We start from the raw sequence: 21,175 nt of genomic DNA on the forward strand, positions 1-21,175 counted from the left end.
TATATATATATATATATATATATATATATATATATATATATGGAAACAATATCATATATCGGAAATTCTCAAATATCGTGAACCCGGTTTTTCTGGAGAAATGTTTTTCAAATGCGAAACTTCCATTAGCAAAACAAACAACTTATATAGTTTAAAAAACGACTTATATATATATATATATATATATATCCAAATAAAAAATAGAAAATGCATAAATATCTTCTGGCCTTTTGCAATCTATACTTAGGGATAACGAAACTCTATTTATTAATTTCTAAAAACATTGTGGTTAATTTCTAAAAATCACGAATCTAGATATTTCCGGTAATTTCAGAACATAAATAAGGAAAATATTTTCCTTAAAAACAATAAATCAAAAGATTTGGAAGGGTATTAACTGAACTCGGCCTCAGTTCGTATATTCGCACCCAGACCATATAATGCCACGTGGCACCATTTTCTATATACTCTCTCTCTCTAAACGTAAAATCTGCGTTATATTCAAATTTCCATGTTTTAATTTCTTCACGTAACTTCTTCATCTCTCTATAAAACCCACCCAAATTCCTTCACAATCCCAAACAAACACTCCTCACAAAAAAAAAAACATTTTTTTGTTGTGTCAGTTTCCATGGCGAAGAAGATACTCGTCACCGGCGGCGCCGGATACATTGGCAGTCACACGGTGCTTCAGCTGCTGGAGGGAGGTTACTCCGCCGTCGTTGTCGACAATCTCGACAATTCATCCGCCGTCGCTCTCCACCGCGTGAAGGAACTCGCCGCCGAACACGGCGACAACCTCTCCTTCCACCAGGTTCCATCGCGTTTCGTCTCCTTCTCGCTATCTCTCGAATTTTTTGCCCACGGATTTTGCTTCTTAGGTCTCGGAAACGTGTGCGTGAAGAATTTTGTTTTGGAATTCAGTATGATATGATTTGGGATTGTCATGGTTATCGGATTATGCCCTGGCTTGTGAATTATCAACTCCTTCTGGCTATTTTCTTGCCTTTTTGGCCGAATATTCGGAGCAACAGATCGATTTTCGAAGATGGTTTGATTCCTGAGGTTCTGGTTAATTTTCTGGACTCCATGTGACTAATTATTACCAGTTCTTTGTACTCATATCGCAGCTCGGCCAAAGGAGAATTTGGAATTAAAAAATCACTGCCATGTGAAAGATATATATAATATAATTCCCATTAGTATTTATATATTGACTAGGTGATCTGTCCGAACTGGGGATGTTCTTTATCAGAGTGAATCAGAATTTTATCTTGTTTTATACTGATAATGATTATATGAGCCTGCAGTTGCAGAAAATTCCATTGCTTTGTTTGAGAGGCTTAAAATCTTTGCATCGTTTTCACCTGCAGGTGGATCTCCGTGACAGGCCTGCTCTTGAAAAGATTTTCTCAGAGACAAAGTATGTTGGAATTGGGTCCCTATAATTTGGATTGTTTCATATAATTGAAATGTGTGTATATAGATGTGATTTAGAGTGTTTCCACATATTTGGGTTTCAATTTTTTTTGGTGAACGTGCAATCATAGGTTTGATGCGGTGATACACTTTGCTGGACTCAAGGCAGTCGGTGAGAGTGTGCAGAGGCCTTTGTTGTATTATAATAATAACCTGGTTGGAACGATTACTCTGTTGGAAGTCATGGCGAAACACGGCTGCAAAAATGTAAATATTCTCCACATGTTCCCTCTCTCTTGAATCCCATTATTCTATTCATATTCTTTTTCAGCTTTTGTCTTTCTTGTTTCTCATGATTGGTCTCTCTTTTGAACTTTTACTCTGTTCCAGCTTGTTTTTTCATCATCCGCTACTGTATACGGTTGGCCAAAGGAGGTTCCTTGCACTGAGGAATCCCCGATATCTGCTTTGAACCCATATGGGCGGACAAAGGTAATTCCTTTTGGGTAATTTAAGTGAAAAAAAAAAACAAAACTTACCGAGACTTGTAGTCTGACCGTTGATTTCTGTTGTCTCTCTAGCTTTATATCGAGGAAATCTGCCGTGATGTATACCGTTCTGACTCGGAGTGGAAGATCATATTGCTTAGATACTTCAATCCTGTCGGGGCGCATCCTAGCGGTTACATAGGTGAAGATCCTCGCGGAATTCCCAACAATCTCATGCCTTTTGTCCAGCAAGTTGCTGTTGGAAGGCGACCTCACCTCACTGTCTTTGGAAATGACTACAATACAAAGGATGGAACAGGGGTAATGTCTTATCTGTCTTAAAACATATCTCCAGTTGTCTGAAATGGAATTCAACCAACTCTCACTTGCAAGACAGTGGCTATGGCTAAGGGTTTAGAAAACAGTTCTTGGGTATCAATCCTATGGATTCATGTAAGGGTCTCTCTCCTTTCAGGTTCGGGATTACATCCATGTCGTGGATTTAGCCGATGGACACATAGCTGCTCTGCGAAAGCTAGATGATCCCAAGATCGGTATGATTCTGAGAGACCTTTGTTCCTACTCCAATCTTCATCCATCCATCCATCCCAGAATTCTTGGAATAGGGCACGATCCTGGTTTTTTTTTTTCGTTTGGTTTAGGTTGCGAGGTTTACAATCTGGGAACGGGGAAGGGGACATCCGTCCTGGAAATGGTGGCCACTTTTGAGAAGGCATCAGGAAAGGTAAAAGTTAAAACCTTGTTGTCATTTTTGGACATAATCAAACAAACCCAACTGAAGTACTGATAGAATTCTTGATAATGTTTTTTTTTATGGTTCCAATCAGAAAATCCCTCTCGTGATCGCCGGACGCCGTCCAGGAGATGCTGAAGTTGTCTACGCCTCAACGGCAAGAGCAGAAGCCGAGTTGAATTGGAAGTAAGTTCATTTTTTTTAAGGGTCAAGATCAATTGAGCAATGAACTAGGAAAGAAGGTTATATGTCAAATACGAATGTGTGTGTATATATATATATATATGTTTTGTTGTGGTTTTGATTGAATAAAACCGCAGGGCCAAGTATGGGATCGAGGAGATGTGTCGGGACTTATGGAACTGGGCAAGCAAGAACCCTCTCGGCTACGACTCATCTCCAGCCTCCACCAATTAACTCTCCCCTTTTTTCATTACTGTAATTTATTATTATTATTATTAAACATGTATTATCTACACACATTTAAACAGAAAACAAAGGCATAATAATAAGCAGTCAGATTTAGGAACACCTTTCAAATCGATCGGTCTAATATATTCACGGTTTGGATTGGTATTACTCTATGCAGTTCTTTTTCCGGTTCGCTCTCTGTAATTTTATTTTACTTTCTTTTATTCTGTTGATGTATAAATTTCTTTACGATTTGTCTTGGTGAAAATCTTATGGTGGTTTCTTTTGCCTTTCGTTCTTTGTGTAGTCTTGTATTTGTATGTGTACCATATTAATTTCAATCTTAAAAACCGTAATAAACGTATCTGTATACATATTTTCCACCTTTATTTTCCGTAGTGATTAAAATTGACAGCTAGTATTATTTGGTAACCAGACCAAAACATCGGTTAACGGATTCTGTCGGTCGGAGTCGGGGTAAACCGGCCCGGTACAGGTGCCTTTTTTTGGGTTCATAAAAAGGGGCGCAATGAACAAACACGCAACAACACTTCATCACTAGAATCCTGAGAAAGGAAAAAAAATCAAATCCGGTAAAACCCTATCGCTCGTCTCGCCTTCGGATAAGGCCGAGGGAAGAACTTTTAAGATGCAATTCCTGCTTAAATTTACCCTTCGGTGAAGCTTTCATACATGTTTCTTGTCAGCAATGGCTTCTCTTGACGCCGTCTTCTCATTCAGTACACGTTTCCCTCGGAACTCTACTGCCAATTCCACGAAATCGATCAGAAGACCGGCATATTTGTTGAACTTGGATGGGAAATTTCGATCGAGAGCTCCGCTTCTGCGTCGTTCGTTTACAGTTCTGTGCGAACTGAAATCTGGGTTGTCGCGGTCCGGTGACGCGAACAATGTCGCGGGTGATGATTTCGTGACTAGGGTCTTGAAGGAAAACCCTAGCCAAGTGGAGCCGAGGTACCGAATCGGGGATAAGTTGTACACTCTGAAGGAGAGAGAGGATTTAAGCAAAGGCGCCAATGCGGGTGTGTTTGAATTTGTCAGAAGAAAGCTTGATTCGAAGACCGCGATGGAGAAAGAGACCGGTGAAAGTGAAAAGAGCAGCGAAACTGGGAATGGGTCTGTTTATTTGAAGGATATCCTGAGGGAATACAGAGGAAAACTCTACGTGCCCGAGCAAGTTTTTGGGCCAGAGTTATCTGAGGAAGAAGAATTCGAGAAAAATCTGAGAGATTTGCCGAAGATGAGTTCGGAAGATTTCAGCAAAGCCGTGAAGAGTGATAAAGTTAAGCTGCTGACATCGAAGGAAGCTTCTGGTCTTTCATACGTGAGCGGCTATAGAGATTTTGTCGTGGAACTTAAGGAAATTCCCGGAGAGAAGAGTTTGCAGAGAACGAAATGGTGAATTATTTCGATGACATGAATGAGGAAGACATTAGTTGTTTAACGGTTTTCAAGTGGAAGTTCTGATTCATATGGTTATGTTTTGTCGATAGGGCAATGAGGCTTGATTCAAGAGAAGCTCAAGCTCTTCTGGAGGAATACGCCGGTCCACTGAATGAAATAGAAAAGCACATGACGGTGATCAGTCTTTTTTTCATTTGGAAATTACTTATCAGATTATAATGCTGCACTCTTCTTTGTTATATAGTTGGTAGGAATAGTGGAAACTGGTGTGAAATGGTGGGATTTGAGACTGTTTATGTGAATGGAGATTCTAATTACAGCCAGAGTTTATCATGTCTGGGTATTCGCTTAACTTCTCAGCTTTCAAATGCCCTTTTTTTTGCAGTCTTGGGTTGGAAAAGTGCCTGAATTCCCTCACCCGATTGCGTCTTCCATATCAAGTAGAGTGATGGTCGAGCTTGGAATGGTAACAGCCGTTATTGCAGCAGCAGCAGTTGTTGTTGGGGGGTTCTTAGCCTCAGCAGTATTTGCAGTTACTAGTTTTGTTTTTGCTACTACAGTTTATGTTGTTTGGCCTATAGCAAAGCCATTCATCAAACTCTTTTTCAGCATATTCCTTGGCGTTCTTGAAAGATTCTGGGATTACCTTGCTGATGCTTTTGGCAGTGGCGGGATTTTTTCAAAGCTTTATGATTTCTATACTTTCGGTGGGTTGTCTTCAAGCATTGAGATGCTTAAACCGATCCTCATTGTTGTTTTGACAATGGTTCTGCTTGTTCGGTTCACGTTGTCACGGAGACCAAAGAACTTTAGGAAATGGGTAAAAATGCCTGTTACCTGATAATATCTCATGATTTTCTGGCAATATAGCTTCCGCTGTTGATTGCCAACTTTATATCTTTTGCAGGATTTATGGCAAGGGATAGCTTTTTCTCAGTCCAAAGCAGAAGCTCGTGTTGATGTAAGTTTCTAAACGTTATTACTGATAACATACACATTTTTTGAATGAAAAGACCATCTTGTGTGTAGTTTCAAGGTGCTAGATGCATATTTCTTGAATGCAATACTGTTTTTTTATTGAGTTCTTGATATCAAATGATTGTCATTTCAGGGTTCAACTGGGGTTCAGTTCAATGACGTTGCAGGGATTGATGAAGCTGTTGAGGAGCTTCAAGAGGTACTGCTTGTCTCTGGAAAAAAATCTTTACTCTTTTATTCACCTAGATTTATACTCGTTTGTCTCATGGTATGCTGTTTCCCGAAACTTCCTTGTGCAAGAGTATGTCCGATAAGTGTGTTTGGGTCCTGTTTCTTTCTTATGTTTGGTCTTGTTCCTTGAATCATTTCTCTCACCCTTCTTTTCTGAAGGTCTTTCCTCCTTAAATATAAGTGCCATGTCTTCTTTCCTTCTCTTTATTTCATCATGTGTTAAATTGTTTCCATTCCCACCAACAAATGTTATCTGAAGACTGACTTACTTTCCTTGATAGTCTCTTATCCTTATCATTTTTTCCCAATAGCTTGTGAGGTACTTGAAGAACCCGGAACTGTTTGATAAAATGGGAATAAAACCGCCCCATGGAGTTCTTTTGGAGGGTCCCCCTGGTTGTGGCAAGGTACTTGTTTACCTTTCCAAAATTTGTTTTGAATTTTTGGAAAGTATTTATAGTTCTGTTAATCTTTGATTTGAGAAAATGTAAATCTTAAATAACCAGTAAAAGTTTACATTTGTTGACTACTCTTGTACATACACTTCGAGAACATATGAGAACTAGCAATCCAATCTCTGGCTATAGAAGTTGAGCCTCAACCTTAGAGTTGATCATTGGTTATTACAGACGCTAGTGGCAAAAGCCATTGCGGGTGAAGCTGGTGTTCCGTTCTATCAAATGGCAGGATCTGAATTCGTCGAGGTTCTTGTTGGGGTCGGGTCAGCTCGTATCAGAGATCTGTTCAAAAGAGCTAAGGTCATTGGGATCACTCACTCACTTTTCTAATATTTAATTCGTGTAGATGTTCAAGAAACGAACACTGATGAGATATTATTCTGCAGGTAAACAGGCCATCGGTTATTTTCATCGATGAGATTGATGCATTGGCAACTCGGTAGGTACCGATTGTTTTATGAGGATTTTTTTTATATGCTTAGTTTGTATTCCGGGGTACGATTTTAACTTTGATACAGTGTTCATATCTTGTTTTTACCCCCTTTTTTCATGTTTTTGAAACCTTAGGCGTCAAGGAATTTTCAAGGAAACTACAGACCACTTGTACAATGCGGCTACTCAAGAAAGAGAAACCACGTTGAACCAGTTGCTCATAGAGCTCGATGGATTTGACACAGGCAAGGGTGTGATTTTCTTGGCAGCCACCAACCGGAGAGATTTGTTAGACCCTGCTCTTCTCCGACCAGGTCGATTTGATCGGAAGGTATGTTCTTTTGCAACAAACATAACCAAAAGGGCACTAATAATGAATAGACATGATTCCAAATTTCATGCTTTCTTGTTGGAAAATCAAAAAATAGGAAATTTTATTACAAGATCGGTAAAAATGTGTTGATCGGTAAAGATCTTTTATGTAGATAAGAATCCGTCCTCCAAATGCGAAAGGAAGATTGGATATTCTGAAGATTCACGCCAGCAAAGTGAAGATGTCGGATTCTGTTGACTTGTCATCCTATGCAAACAACTTACCAGGTATGAAATAACTCGAGATGTTATTACATATGCCGATTCTGGCTTATATATGAAAATGATTTCATTTCGTTTATAGGATGGACCGGAGCGAAACTCGCACAGTTGGTCCAAGAGGCTGCGCTCGTGGCAGTCAGGAAAAGGCATAGCTCAATTCTTCAATCTGACATGGACGACGCTGTTGACCGACTCACTGTTGGGCCGAGACGAATCGGCATAGAATTGAGCCATCTGGGTCAATGTCGTAGAGCCACTACCGAGGTTGGAGTGGCCATCACTTCCCATCTATTGAGACGCTATGAGAATGCAAAGGTCGAGCGGTGTGATCGCATATCGATCATCCCTCGTGGTCAAGTATGTGACTTTTTATACCCCTTTTGGCAAGCATATGATGGTTCAAGAACCATTGATCAAAGACCTAAGACGAAGGCAAAGGCCAAAATAAGAATTGCTTAGCCATTTTTTCACAGTTACCTACTATGCTGATAATTTTGATGATTTTATAGCTTGCAATGCCATTATGATCTGGATTTTACGTCGGTTTCGGTATAATATAGCGAATTTTCTTTGTTGAAATGGCAGACACTATCTCAAGTTGTGTTCCATCGGCTCGATGATGAAGCCTATATGTTTGAGCGGCGTCCACAGTTGCTTCATCGTCTTCAGGTAACCATAAGACGAGAATTTTTTTAATCATTTTCTTTCACAAATTTATGGCGGGATGCAATGGATTCCATATATATACAGGTTTTCCTCGGAGGGAGGGCTGCCGAAGAGGTTATCTACGGACCCGACACATCAAAGGCATCGGTTGATTATCTCTCTGACGCCTCTTGGCTCGCCCGTAAAATCTTAACCATGTGAGTTTGTAAACAAAGTCGTGCTTTTTTTTTCTTTCACATTCTTCTTCGAGTTTCTAACGTTTTCGTCTCTCTCTATCTATCTGAAAATCTCTCTTTTCAGATGGAACCTCGAGAACCCGATGGTCATCCATGGCGAACTGCCTCCTTGGAGAAAGAGGGTGAAGTTTGTGGGACCACGCTTGGACTTCGAAGGATCTCTCTACGACGATTACGACCTCGTCGAGCCGCCGGTTAACTTCGACATGGATGACGAAATCACAAAGAGATGCGAAGAACTCACAAGGGACATGTACAAGAAGACTGTCTCTCTTCTCAGACAACACCACACAGCCCTACTCAAGACTGTAAAGGTGAAGAATTTTCCTTGAAAATCATTCCATAAATCGCTATTTTTCTGCAAATTCTTACATGTCCGGAGAAAATTTTGCTGTTCTTGCAGGTGCTTGTGAATCAGAAAGAGATCAGTGGAGAAGAAATGGATATGATATTAAACCATTATCCTCCTCAGACACCGTTAACGACCCTCTTACAAGAACAGAATCCGGCGAGTCTCCCCTTTGTTCCGGGCTATCTCCGGCGGGATTCCGATGACCTCGTCCTCCTCAACCACTCGACCGACGTCAACGCTTCTACATGAATCCGGCTTGCGTCTTACCATAACCACTAGGCCGATGTCCTGACTGGACAATGATCGGTGACTCGGCTTTGGTTGTGGTTCCAATGACATAACCATGTGTCCGCCGTCCGAACAGATCCGGCGAGATTCCGGCGGGTTTGATCTCAATGCACTGGCCAAGGTATTGTTTCTCTCTTTTGAGTGTGTGTTGTTTTATATTCATAGGGTAGGTAATTTATCGGGATTTATATATTTCATACAAAACCATAGATTTCTGTCTTAGGTTCAGAACTCAAAAGGCTCAGAACTTTCACTCGGAGGATGTTAAGGTTGAGGTCTGTTTTTTTTTTTTTTTTTTTAAATATTGCCTTTGGTATTTTGTTTTTTTATTTTATAATATATTCTCTATGATATAAGCCGGTCCTTTTTTTTTTAACAGGAAAAATATATATTGAAAAGTACATCACATTAAGAAATATGGCTAAATTGAGACAAAGACCACTATCACTTGTGTACGTCTATTGCTTAATATATTTATATCTACAAAAATAATAATAATAATAATAATAATAATAATAATAATAATAATAATAATAATAATAATGTGTTTTTTCGTGGTGGTTAGTATTTTTAACGTCTACAAGAGATTTATTAGAGTATTTACAAGAAATTAACACTTTTACTATTAAAATTTTTGCATTAAGCTGGATTCGAAAATCTTTTTATGGAGTTTAAAGCATGAATTCATTAATTAAAAAACAATAGGAGTTAGCGATATTAGATGTTAAAGTAGACAAAAGGTGTTTAATTTTTTTTTTAGGGAAAAAACAAAAAGGTTCAGTAGTTAAAATAAAGAAAAACAGACAAAAAGCAGGAAATTGCGAGATTAATTTGCCAGATTGTAAAACGATGTCGTTTGAAGAGGGATAATTTACCTAAAATGCCCTCAAAATTAAAGGCTATTTCCTGAATGACCAACTGGTTAACATTGCCGTGGTCAGTTACGGAGTTGGAGAAGTTGCCATCTCTCTCTCTCTCTCTCTTCCTCGTCCTGCCAAAGATTTTCCATTTCCAATTCTAGGGTTTCGGCAGAAAGAAGCAACTACTCCACAAAACCCTAATTTCGTCATCTTCGAAGATTCTCCTGTAGTGTTCTTGTTCATGTATTTCATGTCTCATCGATGGAAATTGTTCCCTCTTGCTTCCTGTCGCTCTCGCCGCAGTATCAACCTCTCTTATTCGTCGTAGCCGCAATTATCACCGGTCTCTCTCTGCTCCTCGCTCTCTTCGCCTTCCGATCCTTTCCTCGCAGCAGAAAGCTCGATAAACTGACGACGCCGCTGGCGAACGGTGAAGTGAACGGCATCCCTGATTCCGCGTCGGAGGGAGGCGGAGGAGGAGCGGAGACGACGGCGAAGGCTACGGATTCCATGGTGGCGAACGGAACGTTGGTCGCTGATGATAAGCCGGGGGTGTCGATGATGGAGCAGTTGGTGCCGGAGATTACAACCCACGCGCTCAGCTACTTGGATTATCCTAGCTTGTGCAGGTTATCCATGACGAATTCATTGATGAGGAGGGCTGCAAACGACGATAATGCCTGGAAGGCTCTTTATCACAAGGTAATTGAACTCAGTAATCATTATGTATCCAGTCTACTTTTTGTTTGCTCTGTTCGATTGCTGGCTTTGAGAAACTGTCTTCAAGTGTCTCTGGTTCTTCTTGGTTTAGTTCTGTTTTGAAGTTTGAGTTTAAGAAATAGTTTTAGAATGTTTAGCTTACGAGTAACGAAATCTTTGCGGTTTGGCTGGTGATGGAAAAAGGGAAATTCAGAATGGTTTCGGAATGATCGGAAAGTTAAACCCTTTCTTGAGAAGAATCTATTTACCCCCTGGATTTGCGCAATGTGATTGTTATGTAAGAGTATCCAGAAAAGTTTTTGGCAGCACAAGAGGAGGGAGCATTCAGTTGCGTCGGCAGTGTGATTCGAATTGAGTTCGCTTTGCAACAATTTGGTGACGTCGTGCCGATACATCTGCTGATTAGCTTTGTGTCCGGGATCCAGGGCACGGGATGGTTGAGTTGTGTTTTCACTAATGTTCCTTTTGGACAATAGATGCATATGTTTTAACAACTAAAATATCATGTTTGTCAAGCCTTTTCTTGATTCTCGAGATCTTGAATAAGTGGATTTTGTCTGTCTTTACGGCGGATGCTTCCCTTGAAGGCTGGTCTGACATGTTTTCTTTGTTGAATTTCTACTAGGATTTTACCTTGGAGCAGGATAGTATAACCCCAGTTAACGGGTGGAAGGCATACTACGCAGCTACTAGAGCAATCATGAATGTGAATACAGAATTCTTCAACATCATTAGAGAGAGGTCTCTTCAAGCAATGGCACGATGCTGGTTGAACTCAGACTATGTGAAGTGCATCCACGCCTCAGGCGAATTCTTTTCCGGGTACCAATTCCACATCTCTTCTCACTTCCTTTTGGTTCTAACGTCTAAGGAATGTCTTAGTATCGTCTTTCCATTATCACCGGCCCTTATTTTCTGCGTTAGGTGTAATGTGATCCTTCTGATGTTGTACACTGGGAATTTGACTGATATACATGGCACAATGCTGCTGTGCAGTTTCCTAGTGGTATGAATAGCTGTCTACCTAGTTTAATTTAGACAAACTACTGGAAATATTTCTGAATTCAAATGACAAAATACTGGAAATATATCGAATTCGAATGACGAGGAAAGATCACCATGTTTTATGTGATGGAAAGTACCCGAGACTAGATTATCCCAGTTAAGTTCCATGAAAAGAGCTCCATTAGTCTTGAATCAGTGGATTCCGAGCCATAACATGAGACCATCGTTTTTTCTCTGTTTGCCTCATTCGTAGGTACAATGCCGTAATGCAAAGCTGGCAACTTTGTTTCAGCTGGGAACAAGGGTTCGATTTTCAGGTAGACGAGGTACGTGCTCGGGTCCTGAGAGAAGTGGCATGGGTGACTATGAAGGCGTACTTGAATGTGGACGATGGACCCTTTCACGTCACCAACGTGTTCGAGTTCCACAATGGGCGGTGGTTCATGGTTCACCATCACTGCTCTGTTATGCTCATTGACGGCGTCGACCAACAGGTTGTTGTCCATTGATTTTTTGAACTATATCATTCTGATTTCTCTTTCCCCCTTGTCTCTCTTTTTGGTTTCATTCAAAGAAAAAAAGAGGAGAAGAACGAAACTGCATGTTATTAGAGTATAATAGTTAGTGACTGTCCATTTTAACAAAGGCACCATTACCAAGAACATGTATATTTACTTGATGGTTGACCGAGACCAAATGTCGAAAATGCCCTAATCTGACGTGTACCAGATGATCACAAGATCCATCACTCCCATGTTTTTGATGTCGGTCCGTCATAAATGGCATAAATGTAATTTAGTGCAAAAAGTGAGGTTAAGAACACAATCGGACCTCCCAAGAGATTCTGCCGGGTTAACTCTACTAGCCGCCGACCTTGTCGCTTTACCCGGAGGTAGACAACGGTGACGGCCGTTGACGTCTCGTAACGGCTTCTGTAACCGCAACCGTACGCTCCGTAATTCCTGTGAACCCGTAGAATCTATTTTTCGCCAAGAAGTGTTTTTTCTTGTTCTCCCCGTTTTCATGGTTCAGTTTTTGTGAGTTAGTATTTCTCAAATCTATGACAATTTGAAGTACCTTTGACTTTCTTTAGAATTGTATTGTTTACCAAATTGGTTATTTTAACCTCTAACAGAAACAATAAATAGTGATTGACAGTGTATTTATGATTGTCAAAATTTATCATCGTAGCTAGATAAGCCTCGATTATTATTCTCTATGACTCTTCTTATACATACACATTCAAACAATCATCCGCTCAATTATTGACGTTAAAGCCGTTAACATATAATAATAATAATAACAGTAATAATGTTTAGGCAGGGGAATCAGAGTTAAAAGCGAGGGAGGGTGCCACGTAATATAAGACGCGCGAAAAGCGGTTTGTTAGGCAGTGAGATTCTTTCTGTTACGGCGGTGCCTTCTCATAGGGAGAGAGAGTGGTTTTGGAGGAGAGAGAAGTGGTTTCACGGTTACGGGAGTGTAAATTTTTTATAATCTATGCAAAAAGGTGCCAACAAATGGAAAAAATTTAAAATACCAAAATGATAAACGGATATGTAAAGGAAATAACTAAATTCAAAATATATTTTTATGCATCGTATAGAAACCTGTCAATATTTGGGATAGATTTTAATTTTAATTAGTGCTTGATTGCTCCATTCATTTGAATGTATTTGGTCGTTTAATAATCTTCAATAGGGAGGAGAGAGAGAGAGAGAGAGAGAGAAAGGGCGGTTTTGTAACGGCCGCGGAAGGGAGTATATCGGTGGCGGTCTCTTCCGTTACGGTTCGGATCTGACGATCGTTACATGCAGAAGAGGGGAGAGAGAAACGTGGAGGTGGGAATCCGAGACTCGTGGCTTCTGCAATTAAATCGCGGGTAGGGCTCTTAAATTGGAGTGACTCAAACCTCTTTCGGTGATTTGTGAGAGAGTTTAATTCACCAGCTTCTCATTCAGGATTTTCGCTGGCTTTGACTTCGTTGCTTGGGGGAGCTCGAGCTGATGGAGAATCGCGGAGGTGCATTTCTTCACTCTGATATTCATCTAGGTGGAGGTGAGAAATCGAGTAAATTTCTCGCTGTTCCTCCATTTTCCGGGAAAATTTCTCAGTTTTTGGCCAAACAGATGACTGCGGTGGAGGATATTTACACGAGGTGTTATGGAAGTTGTGCGCGGGACCTCTAGTTGACGTTCCTCGACGTGATGATTTTGTATACTACTTTCCTCAAGGGCACATGGAACAAGTGAGTTCTCGGTTCTTTTCTATTTCAGATTGGCGTTTTCCCCTCTTCTGTTTGTTTCTCGGGAAAACTGAATATTTTTTCCCCTGGTAACTGAACATTATACCAAAAAAAAAAAGTTGGCTGAACTATTCCTATTTTTGGTGGCATCTCAGCTTGAGGCGTCAACAAATCAGGACTTAAATCAGATGAAGCCGCTTTTCGATCTTCCTGCGAAGATTCTCTGTCGTGTTATCAACGTGATTCTTCAAGTATGTCTTCTGATGTTAATTTCTTCTTATTCCTCTTCACCATTTTCCTGGTTTCTGTATATTGCGAAGACTGATGTAAATACTCTAAGTGAAGTTGGAGCCTCTAAGACGCGCTATGTTCTTGTTCTACGAATTCACCACTGGTTGTGGCAATAGAGATAATGCAGTAGCTAGAAAGCATAGACAAACAAAACTTAGCGGTTATGTTGAAGGTTTCCGTAGATTTTACTTTGTTACAGACCAAATTCCGCGCTGTCCGTTAATAGAAACACACTCTGGTTGTTTGTGTTAATGGTAGGTGGAGAAAGACACGGATGAGGTTTATTCCCAGATTACTCTGCTACCAACAGGAACTGTAAGTGACGATTTAGTTTTCTAAGTATTAGCAAGTTTCTTGTTTCCAACATGTTGTCTCAAAGTGTTTTCTGGATTTGTGTATCTAGCAAGTGGATAAGCCTACGTGTCCTGATCCATGTGTTCCTGCACCGCAAAGGCCGACCGTCCACTCTTTCAGCAAGGTTTTAACGGCGTCTGACACCAGCACACATGGCGGTTTTTCTGTTCTCAGAAGGCATGCGAAGAAGTGCCTTCCCCCGCTGGTACTGGGGCTGCTTCACCGTTTTGTGCCTGGTTTTTGTTAGGCAGCCCTATGTTCAACATGGATCTCAAAACTTCCATATGACTTTCGTGTGTGTTTTCCATATAGGATATGAGCCAGCCAAACCCAACCCAAGAATTGGTTGCCCGGGATCTCCATGGTTGTGAATGGAAATTTAAGCATGTTTTCAGAGGTAGTGAATCAATTTCTTACAAATTTAGTTCAAACTTTGTATTTTTAATGTCTTGAATCACTTTAAAAAATGAAACGAAACGTACTTCTGGCATTTCACTGAGGCATATCTACAACATGCTACACTTTATGATTGGTGGTCGTATATATTTCCCATGGACAATGAAACAGGTCAACCACGGAGGCACCTTTTGACTTCAGGGTGGAGCACCTTTGTCACATCGAAAAAATTAGTTGCTGGGGATACCTTCGTATGCCTGAGGTATATTTCCTCTGTTACCTAGCTTTGCTTCTTTTGATTACGACATACATGGCTTCTTGTAGGATTTTTTTCTGGGCTTAACCTTTTCCTAAATTTTTTTGTTCAGAGAGGAAAATGGGAAGTTACGTGTTGGGGTAAGCCATGCTGTTCGGCAACAAAGCATGCCTTCTTCTATGATATCGGGTCAGAGCATGCATTTGGGAGTGCTTGCAACTGCAAGCCATGCCATCCATACCCAAACCATGTTCACTGTGTTCTATAAGCCAAGGTATATTCTCTTAACCGCTATCAAGATCGACATCTGAGTTTCTTCTACAAATCGGCTTTTATCTTACCCTCCGTTTCCTCAGGACTAGTCAGTTCATTATCAGCTTGAACAAATATCTAGAAGCCATTAACAACAAGTTTTCTGTTGGGATGAGGTTTAAGATGCGGTTTGAGGGGGAGGATTCCTTACTAAGAAGGTGGTTTATAATTAACCCTCTTAGCTGGTGTTTACCCTGTGAATCTTTTGTTTTAAAAGCCATTTTCTAAAATGTGTTCCTTTACAAAGTTATTCTGGCACAGTTGTCACCGTTAATGACTGCTCCCCTCATTGGATAGACTCGAAATGGAGATGCCTAGAAGTAAAATTCTCTCCCATTTTTTAATTTTATCACCTTTAAATACGTTTCTGAGTGTAAAAATATCATCAGCCAGCTAGCCTGCTTCATTTTATTTAGGTTCAATGGGATGAGCCTGCATTAATTTCCAGACCTGATAGGGTTTCTCCATGGGAGATCAAGTCTTTTGTGCCTTCTTCAGGAAACGCCGCTCAATCAGTAACCCTGAATAACAAACGGCCCTGGCAAGTTAGTGAAGTATCTGGTTTCGGTGAGTTCCAAACATATGTTTTTTTCCATTCACTAATAAACCGACCATATCTGACATGTTAATGCTTGAGTTGTAGATTTAGGCTCAGCAACATCAAACCTCTGGAATTCCACATTGACGCACTCCCACGAGCTTAACCAATCGTGCATCACCTACCAGACGAGTCCTTCCGAGCATTGTTACCTGGATACAACCAAGAATGCTTATGAGTGGCTTATGAACTGTTGTTACCCTGTCCCACCCAGAGAAATACTGACCGACGACCGAATGGTTTTCTCAGGAGAGGAGAAGAGACCTGAGGCTGTCAGATTGTTCGGAATTGATCTGGTGAGTAACTCCACTCCAGCGACTCCTGCGGTGGAAAAAACAACACATGTGCTTCCAATCCACCCAACCGTTGAAGCCGAGTCAGACCACAAGTCTGAGGTTTCCAAAGTTTCTGAAGAGAAGAATAATCGACAAGAACGAATGCAGGAGGTGGTGTGGCTGAAAGAAGTACAAAGCAAGCAAAACAGGAGCCGTACCAAGGTATAGGAATGAACCTCTGTTTTATTTTTTGGAACACTTAGGCATGATCCTTAGACTGATAGGGGGGAATAATAACAGGTGAAGATGCAAGGAGTAGGGGTAGGAAGGGGGGTGGAGTTAAGCGCAATGGAAGGGTACGATGAGCTGATAGAGGAGCTGGAGAGACTGTTTGACATAAGAGGAGGTGGGCTGAGGGATGAGTGGGAGATAGTATACATGGATGATGAAGGAGACATGATGCTCGTTGGCGATGATCCATGGCCGTAAGTACTTCATCACTCTCTTCTCTCTTCTTCTTTTTTTACGTCTCAACTGACCGTTGCAAACGCAGTGAGTTCTGCAGCATGGTGAAGAGGATATTCATATGCTCAAAGGACGATGTGAAGAGACTGTCTCCAATTGTTCTCCTCTGAAGTTGATGACTCTACGACTCACATTCCCTCCACCACATGAAACACACATATATCTATACCGATATATGTCTATACAGATATATGTTGTTTGGATATGTAATGTGGCATGTGTGTGTGTGTGTTATGGAAAGTACGCGAGTGAAATGCCAATATCCATACTCGGACATACATACATATATATATATATATATATATATATATGTGTGTGTGTAAAACTTTGAGGGAGGAAGAAGTGAGCATGAGTGGGTAAGCAAGTAAATATATAATAGAAACAGATATCAAATACTATTAACAAAAGGAATGGACAGAAGAAGAAAAAACAATTAGGGGAGGAGGAGGAGGTGAACTAGACTCGCTCTCCCCTCAACTTCTGTAATAAAAAAAACAAAAATAACATCAAAATCCAAACATACAGCAGTCAGAATAAATATTATTTTCATAAAATAATCGAATTAAAAACCCGGAAATATGAACCACCCTATTTCTTCTTCTTCTTCTTTTTTTAATTAGTAACCAAGTTTTCTTCACGTAATTCGCTGCCTCTAGAAGTTGACCCCGATGTCTTGGAAATCGACACAGTTGGTTGACATTCTATATCCTAGTCATTTTTATTCTATGTTTACTTAGTCTTTTTTTTCCTTTAATAAATATTCAAAATATCGTCGACTCTGATACGGATTATATATTATGTCGATATGCTCAGCAGCGGTATGCAGCCAATTTAATTACACCATTTAACAAGTCCCCTCTTGTGTGACATAATTAATGTGTGCTCTGTCTCTTGCTATGTTGGCATTGAACACCAAGTGTACCTCCGCAATTATTGTTATATTATTATACGACTACTTATATTATATATATATATATAGTATATGATTTAACTAAAAGTAATATTGGTTTTTGACGTCGCAAAGCACTGAATAAAAGTAATTTTCCAACGAATCTTGTTATTTTATAACCGACCATTTTAAGTGACGATGATGTTTTCATCTAATGTTAATTTTCCTAGCTGTTTTTGTATTTTAAATTAACGCCCGCCCCCAACTCTATATTGTTTTTTATTTCTATCTATTTAATCTTGTATTTTTTTGCACCATATTACATATATTTATATACTATGGCTACCGATTAATATAGTAATTTTATACAACCTATATATATATATAGATAACAGAGACGTAAAATCGTTACATGCCGACAAACGGGTTGGAAAAACAAAGCTAAAAAAATGCTCTTTTGGTCATTGTTGTAAAATTTAATACCAACTGTAATGGCAAATGGCTTTTATAATATTGCTATCGATTAAATAAATATAAGGTGGGCAATACGCGAGTTATTATTTGATTATATCAATAAAGTATGGTTAGTGCGTCCCTATAAAATGTTAATCATTTTGTGGTTGAATCGTTTTGTATAAGATACTGCTCGATCCTTTTGGATTCTATTAATCAGTGTTATTTTATTTCGTGGAGGCTTAATACATTTTTGGACCCATAAGTATAAGTTTTACTTTTTTTTTTTTTGATAATCCGAAAGTTCACCGGACCTTTGGCCCAACTACATCTCCCAAAGGATCGGGGCAACCCATGTGAAAACCCCTCCCCAACCAGAAATCGAACCGCCAACCTCTGAGTGCTTTGCACCCAACTGCTAACCACTCACCCACAAGCTGTTGGGTAAAAAGTTTGTGCCTACCTTGTGATTGAACATATTAAGTTTTACTCTTTTAGTTCTTAATTTCAAACAACGATAAAAAAAAAACTGCCAACAGAATGATCTAGTGGTTGTGGAAGCACATAATATACCGAGTATATTATCATATGTATTGAATTTTAAAATTTTGGATAAAATCTTATCTTTTTTTTATGTAAGATAAAGACGACAATATTTATGTTTTGTTTCTTTTGATTGGAATGTGAAATGTTTATGCCAAATTTGCCAATATGGGACTGAATTAACAAGCATGAGAAAGAGAGAAACAAATTTGTTATGTCTTCAGCAAACCTTTGAAGCGAAGTGGAGGTTTTCGAACCCTCGGTTCGAGTCAAAAGGTTTGGTAAACGCAGAGGGGCAAAATGGTCATCTTGAGGTCAAGTAAATGTGACCTAGGGTTTGTGTGTTTTGCTCAGACGGTGGTTTTTCGCTTTCGAGTTTTCTCTCTATCTCTCTTTCGGCGAACTTGCGTTCTCCGTGTGTCGGGATCGGTTTTCCGGTCGATCTCCGGCGGCTTTCTTTCTGTAACCCTAGCAAACGTTGTTCCTCTTCCCGAGACGTAGTATCGAGCGTTAGAGCTCGATACTGAACTCGTTATCATGCTGTGTTCTTTCGTTTCTTTCTCACACGAGTGATTCGGAGAGATCAGTGAGGTTTCGAGAGGATAAATCCTCTACAAGTGGTATCAGGAGCCTGGTTCGTGGCGAGGCTCGGCGGATCTGTGGTGAAAATCACCTGAGGTAAGTCCGAGGTACGTTCTGTTTCGGATCTGAGCGTTCTAACGCGTCTGGTGAGTGTTTCAGTTGTGAAACGGCGAAGGCGAAGTCTTCTGGCTGTAGATCGGCGGTCGACACCCACGACGGAGCTCGGATCGGCGAAGGAAAGAGGTAGGTTCTCCCGGATCTGACTCGGACTGAGTAAATCAGCCGAGTTAGGGTTCCGAAGAGGTGAGTTGTTACTCGGCTTGGTTAGGTCTAGGGTTGGGGAGGGAAAACCGGTGAAGAACCGGTGTTTTCCGGCGGTTTTCGGCCGTGACTCGTTCTGAGTCGCGACTAAGTCGGGAAACGGGTGAGTCAACGTCCGTGTTGACCGGGTTAACTCGGCGGCTACGCTTCCAAAAATTAGGGTTTCTGGTTTAATCCGGTTTAGCCGGTTAAATCAGAATTGTCTAATTGGACCGGGCTCGATTCAAAATCGAACCGGTTAATCGGGTTAGGTCAAAGGTTGACCAGATTTCTGGTCAACAGTTGACCGGGTTAGGAAAACCGGATCGGTTCAGGTCAATTGGACCGATTCAGGTCCGGTTTTAGGGTCAATTGGACCGGTTCAGACCGGTTCGAGTCAATTTAGGTCCGGTTCGGGATAACCCAGACCGGTTTAGGTCAATCTAGGACCGGTTTAGGACAATAGAGTCCGGTTTAGGTCAATTTAGATTGGGATTGGGCCGGTTTAGGTCTGATTAGGGTCTGATTTGTCCAAAAAGGGTTGGGTTTGTCTGTTTAGAGTCTGTATTGACTAGAAAAGGTCTAGATTGGTCGGTTTAGGGTCAGGATTGTCTGATTAGGACTAGAATTGGCTGGGGGTAGGTCTGATTGGGTTCGATTGGTTAGATAGAGTCCGGTTCTTAGGGTATTCTGTCTGGTATAGGGTATTTAGGATCTGTATAGATCGATCTATCCTAGGTAGAGACAGATTAGATCTGCGGTAGACTTTGGTTACCTGTTTTTCAGTCCATAGAGTCTGGTAATTCTGTCCGGTTAGGCCTGAATAGAAGGATTTGGCTGAATTAGGTGAGTTAGAAGTCGATATTAGGCTTGAAATCAATAGGTACAGGTCTGTTAGGGTTGATTTTAGGCTAGATAAGGTCTGATCAGATTTAATTAGGTCGGTTTAGACTTAGTTTAGATCTGATTAGGTTAATTCAAGTCTGATCATGGGTAGATAAGTCAATATTGGATTGGCTTAGGTCTGATTAGGACTTAGGGGGACAGAATAAACTCGGTTTAGATCTTATCTAGGTTGGTTAGGTCAGTGTTAGCCTTTGGGTAGGTCTGATTAGACGTAATCAGGTCTTAGGTAGACAGGTTTAGAGTCTATTAGGTCTGTTAGGTTGGAAAATACCTAGGTTTAGGTCCTCTTAGGATCGGTCTTACTCCTTAGGTCTGGTTTTAGGTGCTCCTAGGGTCGGTTTAGTCATTCCCAGGTTAGCTTCGTTCTAGGTAGGTCTAGTGCATCCTCGGGTTAGAGATTAGGTTTCCTATTAGTGATGTTGCCCCTCTGTATCGCGGCCTTGACGTCGAGAAGTTCGACGGCAAGGGAGACTTCTCCTTATGGAAGGAGAAGATGTCCATTAGCTTAGAGATCTTAGGGTTAGGGGACACACTAGAGGATGATCCATCTACATGGGGGTTGCTGATGAGGGGAGCCCACAAACTCCAGCTCGGGAACCGAAGATTCGGGAGGCCTTACGTCTCTTTCCACCGGGTCACTAGGACCCGGGGCTAAGGGATCGGACACTCCGGCTCTCAAAGAGTGACAAGAAAGGAGTAGAAGGGCTAGGAACCTCATAGTGCTTGCTCTAGCGGATCAGGTTCTAAGGAAGGTCATATCCGAAAGGACGGCCTTCGGAATCTGGAGGAAACTAGAGCGGTTGCACATAGAGCAATCTCTCCCCAATAGGATGTACCTCATGCAGAGGGTGTCGGGGTTTAGGATGGACAGCTCTAGGACAATAGAGGAGAATATAGATATTTTCCAGAAACTATTGTCCGACCTTCACAGCC

General features: G+C 40.8%; 4 protein-coding genes across 9 annotated transcripts; all 4 read left to right on the top strand.

The window, feature by feature from the left end:
* The first annotated feature begins 563 nt into the window (after positions 1-563).
* On the top strand, positions 564-3,366 carry LOC104815119 (UDP-glucose 4-epimerase 5). Its single transcript, XM_010543441.2, has 9 exons — positions 564-814; positions 1,374-1,423; positions 1,551-1,686; positions 1,810-1,911; positions 2,001-2,228; positions 2,383-2,461; positions 2,570-2,652; positions 2,756-2,847; positions 2,982-3,366. Exons 1-9 carry the CDS (start codon positions 632-634, stop codon positions 3,076-3,078), a joined length of 1,050 nt encoding a protein of 349 aa, XP_010541743.1. The 5' UTR covers positions 564-631; the 3' UTR covers positions 3,079-3,366.
* Positions 3,367-3,631: 265 nt separating this feature from the next.
* Positions 3,632-9,046, top strand: LOC104815128 (probable inactive ATP-dependent zinc metalloprotease FTSHI 1, chloroplastic). Of its 4 annotated transcripts, none has more exons than XR_772046.1 (16): positions 3,632-4,491; positions 4,587-4,671; positions 4,883-5,317; positions 5,405-5,458; positions 5,609-5,674; positions 6,018-6,113; positions 6,336-6,464; positions 6,551-6,603; positions 6,732-6,927; positions 7,082-7,196; positions 7,273-7,547; positions 7,776-7,859; positions 7,941-8,053; positions 8,157-8,406; positions 8,496-8,853; positions 8,943-9,046. XR_772046.1 is itself a non-coding variant. In XM_010543451.1 (15 exons), exons 1-15 carry the CDS (start codon positions 3,782-3,784, stop codon positions 8,691-8,693), a joined length of 2,859 nt encoding a protein of 952 aa, XP_010541753.1. In that variant the 5' UTR covers positions 3,632-3,781; the 3' UTR covers positions 8,694-9,023. The 4 variants fall into 4 exon arrangements, 1 of the variants encoding a protein (XP_010541753.1); XR_772045.1 differs by having other exon boundaries at positions 8,956-9,046; XR_772047.1 differs by having other exon boundaries at positions 8,962-9,046.
* Positions 8,772-11,996, top strand: LOC104815124 (F-box protein SKIP8-like). The gene is made up of 4 exons (XM_010543448.2): positions 8,772-8,853; positions 9,896-10,294; positions 10,938-11,134; positions 11,571-11,996. The coding sequence occupies exons 1-4, from the start codon at positions 8,788-8,790 to the stop codon at positions 11,824-11,826; spliced, it is 918 nt and encodes a 305-aa protein (XP_010541750.1). The 5' UTR covers positions 8,772-8,787; the 3' UTR covers positions 11,827-11,996.
* A 1,020-nt stretch (positions 11,997-13,016) lies between these two features.
* LOC104815147 (auxin response factor 9-like) lies at positions 13,017-16,845 on the top strand. 3 transcript variants are annotated; one of them, XM_010543476.2, is made up of 15 exons: positions 13,017-13,199; positions 13,279-13,339; positions 13,447-13,565; positions 13,718-13,813; positions 14,112-14,168; positions 14,257-14,412; positions 14,520-14,604; positions 14,775-14,865; positions 14,972-15,133; positions 15,216-15,329; positions 15,419-15,491; positions 15,588-15,738; positions 15,815-16,266; positions 16,345-16,529; positions 16,598-16,845. In XM_010543476.2, the coding sequence occupies exons 2-15, from the start codon at positions 13,324-13,326 to the stop codon at positions 16,677-16,679; spliced, it is 1,839 nt and encodes a 612-aa protein (XP_010541778.1). In that variant the 5' UTR covers positions 13,017-13,199; positions 13,279-13,323; the 3' UTR covers positions 16,680-16,845. The 3 variants fall into 3 exon arrangements, with proteins under 3 accessions (XP_010541778.1, XP_010541775.1, XP_010541770.1); XM_010543473.2 differs by having other exon boundaries at positions 13,018-13,199; positions 13,279-13,375; XM_010543468.1 differs by lacking the exon at positions 13,017-13,199 and having other exon boundaries at positions 13,226-13,375.
* The last annotated feature ends 4,330 nt before the right edge of the window (positions 16,846-21,175 follow it).

Source organism: Tarenaya hassleriana, unplaced genomic scaffold (genome assembly GCF_000463585.1).
Source record: "Tarenaya hassleriana unplaced genomic scaffold, ASM46358v1 Cleome1, whole genome shotgun sequence".
Lineage (NCBI taxonomy): Eukaryota > Viridiplantae > Streptophyta > Magnoliopsida > Brassicales > Cleomaceae > Tarenaya > Tarenaya hassleriana.